This window comes from Lottia gigantea (assembly GCF_000327385.1).
Source record: "Lottia gigantea unplaced genomic scaffold LOTGIsca_36, whole genome shotgun sequence".
Classification (NCBI taxonomy): Eukaryota; Metazoa; Mollusca; class Gastropoda; family Lottiidae; genus Lottia; species Lottia gigantea.
The window spans coordinates 36,264-43,741 of record NW_008709220.1 but is presented as its reverse complement, the minus strand read 5'-3'; the positions used below and the strand labels follow the sequence as shown (position 1 = coordinate 43,741).

Genomic DNA, 7,478 nt, shown 5'->3' with positions numbered 1-7,478 from the left:
GATATTATAGACATGATATTATAGACATGGTATTATAAACATGGTATTATAGACATGGTATTATAGACACGGTATTATAGACATGATATTATAGACATGATATTGTAGACATATTGTAGACATGATATTATAGACATGATATTATAGACACGGTGTTATAGACATGATATTATAGATATGATTATATAGACATGATATTATAGACATGATTATATAGACATGATATTATAGACATGATTATATAGACATGGTATTATAGACATGATATTATAGACACGGTGTTATAGACATAATATTATAGACATGATATTATAGATATGATATTATAGATATGATATTATAGACATTATATTATAGACTTGATATTATAGACATGATATTATAGACATGATATTATAGACATGATATTATAGACATGATATCATAGGCATGATATAGATATGATATTATAGACATGATATTGTAGACATGATATCATAGGCATGATATAGATATGATATTATAGACATGATATTATAGACATGATATTATAGACATGATATTATAGACATGGTTTTATAGACATGGTATTATAGACATGATATCATTGATACTATTGATAATAAAATTATAAACTAGACACCGTACCATATTACAGATACGATTGATAAAATATGACAGGTTAGTTTTTCTTAACCAGAATATTGGCCCATCAAATAACTCGTTTGCTCTTCATATAAAATATATTTGTGTTAAATCAATGTCTAAATGTTTCAGGTTCAGATGATGTTTGTGTCGACTCCGCTAGAAGAAGAATATGTAAATGCTACAATCCTCTGAAATCAACACATTTTATAGAATGCTGCGGAGACAACATTATACGGTTAGAATGGACTGGTGCGACAATACTCTACGAGCAAATTAATGACACATCATGTACTCCATCACATAGAAAATCATCTTGTTTAGTCAAAGGGGAAAATAATTTTAGATTAAATTATGAAGATAAATTAAAAATCTATAACAGTTGTAGTGGAAAGAAACGATGTAATGTAAGTGTAAAGCCATCTACAAATATAAAGATACAAATTCCGGTGACTTGTGAAGCAGGTAGGTCTATTGGTCTGGATATTTTGCATGAAATCGTGTTGCTTGGTGAATATTGTAATTTCAAGTAGCGATTTGTGACTAAAGTTTTGGAGCAAAACGAAAGACAGAAACTAATCAAAAACTCAGGAAGTCAATTTCATATTACAATATTACAGGGGACGCTGTTAAATTCAATATGTCTGCCAGTTGCGTCTTTAAAGGGACAAGTGTGCCATTTTGGGTGTGGTTTGAGTGTTGAAAATGATGGCTAATTCTCGACACACGCTGACACTTAGCTTAATAATTGCCGGTTCTGTTTGGTCGAATAAATGGCGCATCTGTCCCTTTAATACATTAAATTAAAAAAAATTCCATAGATTTGAACTTTGGGCATAAAACGTTTAGTAGGAAGTTGTTTGACTATCGTATTATGGTGGTATAATGGTTGAGATAATTTTATTTATTACAAACATTTTCTTTTTCTTTTTTTGATTAGCAACTACAGTCTACACTTTCTTAACGAAATCATCTATACATTTTTCCAATAAATATCCAATATTTTATATTGCTGGTGACGATTACATTAGAAAGGAGATTACTTACAGTTGTACTGCCAAAGCGGCAGTGTTGTTCCTGGAGGTTTTATACATGCATCTTGGTCCTAAATCTTGTGAAAAAGTGAAGATGTATTCAAAGTATATGTCAACTGTAAAATTGGTCTGTACGGATTCTGGAGTGAAGATGTTTTATACTAACATGGGAATTATCGGTACAGAGTTTAGTTTTGAAATAACAGATCTGAAATTGGAAAAACATGAAGTTATATATCTTAGACTTGGTGGTAAGGACTTCATGCATTATCTATTAGAAGTTGCACCTTTATCACTGTTCCTTAAAAGAGTGCGTCTATAGTAATGCAAAAACGTTTGAACGCAATATTGTCGCATAACTCGCTGTAAGAGGTCAACTGTTTTTAAGTTTGTAATTATTAAGGACTTTTTCTCTATAGTTTTCTCACGTTTGACCGCGACCGCGGCCTAGTATTTTCCGGTCGCAGTAAGATCGCAAATGGTCTATAACGGGGTTATAAATGACTTTAACCTCAATCTATATCATACTAACGGTACTAAAAAGTCTAGACTACAGTAACACAGCATTCCTTAGCTTAGTAGACTATTATTTTAAAAGCTTTTAAAGAGAATCAGGCGAACCCAGGGTTTTCAATATCAAGGTCAAGGTTGTTCTTCAAACTTAAAGGGACAGATTAACCATTTCCGCCGTTTATTTGGCTCTTGAATATATGTAAATAGTCTTCAGAAGTTCTAGTATTACTGATTTGCTTAGATAAAATATTCCTATTTCTGAGACGGTACGATTGGACAAACCGGTGGCGAATCTGTCTCTTTAAAATAAAATAAAATACCAACAGTGACTAGTAACATTCAAATATTTTATTTTATTTAACTCATTACTCGAAATATCGATCTCTTTTAACAAAATGTTTCTTTGTATTTCAGCCAGCGGGTCGAAAATAAATGTAAGTTGCCATGGTTACCAGAAAGATACAACAGGTAAACTTTGATTGTGAACCAACTTAAATTTAATTTTTCTCAATTTAAACAAGAAATGAATAAGGAGATGACAGTCATAGAATGATGTCAAGAATCAAACAACGTTCATTTTCTCTAAGAACTTTGTTGTTATTGTCATGTTTCCAATATGAACGATGTAAGAGATGAATTAATATGCTTCTAAGATTTGAAACCGAAAGTAGAACTATATTGGTAACGTGATGTAACTCCAATGAAATAAATTTATGATCTGAGCTTTTTGATATAAATAAACAATATTAGTTAAGGGAATGGCGATTTGAAAAACCGAGATGCTCCAGAATGGTGAGCATACCCTGGATCGCTAGAGATACTTTTCACAGTACTTGTCAGAGTGAGCTCATATTTAAGGGCCATTGTTCACCATTTTCGGAGATTGATTTCGGACATGAATATCTTAAAAGTACAGGAACTGTACGAGGTTCGCAAAATTTCTTCAAAAATACCTCAAACTATTGAAATTTCACTTCTTTTCTTTTCTTTCACTAGTTTATCCCATGCCTGAAAATTATAGTACCCAATCATTGTTTGTCTTGCCTCAAAGGTGTATAATAGGAAATCCGATGTACGGATGATTCAGTTCTTGACCGTTCTACATCATGGTGCAGACTTGAAAAACACGAGGCGTCCATATAACATTCACACCTAGATAATTATAGATTCACAAGGCCAAAATTTAGACGGTAATCTGTGGATACTATTCCTGATTAGCTCAGCTGAAAATTCCGATTTTGAGACCAAGATACGATTTGTCTCCTTAAATTCGATATTGTGATTTTAGAGACACTCAACACACTTAACTCAACAGAGAATTCCAAGATAGTGGACGAAGATGAAGATAAAATCTTTGCCTTCGCCTTTTTAGGAGCTATTTGTTTCGTTCTGATTGCCATCGTCTGTATCAGGTGGGTCGTGAATCCATTTCAGTTTCGGATACTGATTATGATGCATCCAAGACAGAAACATTTTTCTGCAACAATACTTACACGAGACTCGAACAACAAGCTTTAATCTACACTCAACTGGAATTCGTAATAGACGAATCAGGGTCTGTTCGCCAGTACAGTTCTGCCTTATTTCATGATCTATTCGAACATACAGCTGTCTACCTTACTGTGAATCTGAATCAAATGACATTGAGAGTTTTCGTACTGAAGAGTTCCACATCGTTATCTTCTGACTGTTCTCTTTCAGATCTGGAAATGGATGGACCGAAACCAATACCAAAAAAGAGTTGTTAAACGCTGGAAGTAATAAAGGTGACTCTGCTCAAATTACCAATCCCAATCTCACCTACAAACAAGTTCCGGTGATGGATACGAATGAAGTCATAATATAGTACACATGTTTAATAAAAGTAATTTTTTAAAATATGGAAACCAGAGGCTCCTTGAGAGACTGGAAGTGTGAGACTTGGTATGTACGTGGATAATGTATAAATTGCATGATTGTTGACAGTGATGATATAGACGTGACGACTGCCCTTTGTTAGATTTACTGTGAAAGATTTGTTAACGCATTGTAATGTTTGACTTGTGAGGTTGAGTTGTGCTGGTTTCTATACGTCTATATTATAATGTGGTCGTATATTGCCGTCGTTCCTGCCGTCCGTCCGTCCGTCCGTCCACAATTGGCTTGCGAACATAGTAGAGACTACATTTTTATCTGATTTTAAATTTGGTGTGATCATTTATATTGATGAGATCTCAGACAAGTTCAAATTGGACTATCTTTCGATAAACTATTTTAAAGTTATTGCTCTTGACTTCGGAAAGACGCGTCAATTTGTTTGAACACAATAGAGACTACAGTTTTCATCCGATTTGAATGAAATTTGATTTGATTATTTACAATGATAAGATCCTAGACAAGTTCGAATTGCACGATCTTTCGATGAACGGTTTTTGAGTAATTGTGCTTGACTTAGACAAAACGCGCCAAAATTTGTTTGTGAACGCGATAAAGGTGACAGTTTATGTCATTTTTCATGTTTGATTAAATCAACAATATCTTTGACAAATTAGATTTTTGATACGATTTGACAGATTGGCGATTGCCCTTGATATACTGAAAATTTATCAGGGAAGTGGGCGTGTGCTGCTAGGCTATATTAAGTTCCCACTATCAAGGATCGCGGCAGGCTTGAATCGCGGTCTTAATCGTGATTATTCTATCAGATCTTGAGGTCTGTCGTAGCCATCGTGTTATTAGTAGAACTTTGGCAATCGGGTTCATCGTATCCGATTGTAATATTGTATATTACAAATTGTATGTTTCGCATATTGCCCTTGATATACTGAAAATTTATCAGGGAAGTGGGCGTGTGCTGCTAGGCTATATTAAGTTCCCACTATCAAGGATCGCGGCAGGCTTGAATCGCGGTCTTAATCGTGATTATTCTATCAGATCTTGAGGTCTGTCGTAGCCACCGTGTTATTAGTAGAACTTTGGCAATCGGGTTCATCGTATCCGATTGTAATATTGTATATTACAAATTGTATGTTTCGCATATAATCGTGCTTCCAAACCATGTTTATCTCGATAGATCTCGGACAACACTCGTGCGATCCGAGTTTAGATACAATACGATAGGATTGTTTCCATTTTGCCCACGATTTGGGTGTTTGTCTTGTCCAAGATCCATCCCGATCGCAAAGATTTTGAAGCACGATTTAATGCGATCCGTTGCGCTTCGTTACGATGTAATACAGTATGATACGATGAATCCGATTGACGATTGTGGATCGTAGAAATATTTTCATGATCTGATAACATTTAATATGATCATGATGAATAGTCCACGATTTCAATCCCGCCGCGAATCGTGATAGTGGGTTTACAGAACCCGGTCAGTAGAGCTGTATATATACCAATCGGGGAAAGGTCGTAGCTCAAATCGTATCACCCTTGATGTCGATCCCAAAAGGCATCCTATACACAATCGTATCCTATCGTAACAGAGCTCATCGATCATTGATGAACGCATCTGAGCGTATCTGTACCGTGTACAAGATGAAAATAAGCCAGCTGCAATACATAAGCGCCATGACAGTGACTGAGGTCATCTGTCGCTAGGAAATAACTCAGATTCTCAAAATATAATTTACAACAATAAATTAACACAAAGACAGCCCTTAAAATAGACAGTTGAAATATAGAATTATGTAGTAAGTCTTTTTGAAATGAAAAGTTCAACTTTCTACAAATTGAAATTCGGTACTGAATATTCAAATCAATAATTTTAAAGTGTCATTCCATTTTGCTCAGTGGAAGATAAGACAAGAAATATATTTTTAAGTAAAACAGTAGGAATTCGCTTGTCACTTATTTATATGCTCTGTACAGACCAGTAGAATGGATGTGATTGTTATTTTTTCGTTTCTTGAATTCGGGAAACAGGAACAGCAGAATACAAAATGACTGGTAAGCAGAGAGTAATGAAATCCGTGGAAATCTGTATGAGAATTTCAAAAAGTTACGATAATAAGTTTGAAAAGCTACCTATAGAATGTCTATTATAGTGGTCAAATAAAACTTTGTATCAGACAAACTATATAAAAAGACAAACTATATAAAAAGACAAACTATATAAAAAGACTATTGAAATACTTTTGTGCATGTGCATGTTTCTGTTATGCGTATATGCTGACGATTGAAATGTTTTTATATGAATTACATTACATACATGGAAATATGTCAGACCTTAAATGGTTTAACTATGATATTTTGAATAATAATACAACTCAGCTCTAGAACAATTTGGGAATCCAGGATTACCCAAGGATAGATCACATTACGTCATATAAGAAATGAAATAAAATTAATGGAGTTCTACGTCCTACTTTTCTGCACTATGTGGGCTAATGAAGACGGTCCGTGATATAAGAAAGTCGGAAATTGGAACATGATCATTGTGAAGACAGGTCCTGCGTAAAGATGGATTTGGTTTATTGGCACAAAGAATGAGACAATCAAACGGAAATATAATGATGATATAATCAAAATGTTAGCCCTCAATTCTAGGTCACAAGTCATATCGGCTTTTGGACTTAAACTTATGGATAGTGATGTACAGATGTCGGGATCGAAGTGTCTCAAAATAATAGCATTTTAAACTGTATGTCTTGTCTAAACTTCATTTTATTGTAAAACAGCGCGATTCCCCTCGCTTATAGTTTTAAACTGAGTGGACTAATTTATGGTTCAGCTTTGTATAGTTACCAATAGTTATGGCCTTTGTCACGCTGAAAATTCTAATAAACTAGTGATCAAAAGACAAGATAGTGACATTTTGTGTCTGGCCCTAATCATCTTGACATTACATCCGTATATCATTACTTTGATTGACTGGTTCGGGCCAAGGGTAGAAGCAGACATTAAAGAAAGGTTTCTAAATTTTTATGATTATCAGAGACACTGATAGCATTAATTCCAATTTTCAAATTTCTGTAATGTCTTCAATTCCACTAAAACTAGATTACGGAGACCAGAAAACGAGACACAACCCACCCCAACCCGTTTTAATCCAATGACGGAGCCAAAGGGGTCAGCGATCCTCCCCTCATAGCCCCAAAAGCAATTTTTACGGGCAAAAATCTCATGACTAGATTAGAAATTCGGGCATTCTCCGAAATTTCGACCCCTACCCATTCCCCCTCGGATGTAAACCTTGCCTCGCCACTATGGCGCTGTATTTGGTTCAAAATAGGATCCAGATCTGATTGTATAAATTCTTTAAATCGCCTGGTCATTTCTTAGGTAGAAATGACTAATCTTATTAAATTAAAGTATTTTTACGTG

General features: G+C 34.6%; 1 protein-coding gene across 1 annotated transcript; it reads left to right on the top strand.

The window, feature by feature from the left end:
• Positions 1-653: 653 nt before the first annotated feature.
• On the top strand, positions 654-4,017 carry LOTGIDRAFT_162776 (hypothetical protein; the record flags this gene model as incomplete). Its single annotated transcript, XM_009058804.1, has 5 exons — positions 654-660; positions 757-1,089; positions 2,586-2,639; positions 3,460-3,583; positions 3,873-4,017. The coding sequence occupies 5 exons, from the start codon at positions 654-656 to the stop codon at positions 4,015-4,017; spliced, it is 663 nt and encodes a 220-aa protein (XP_009057052.1).
• Positions 4,018-7,478: the final 3,461 nt, after the last annotated feature.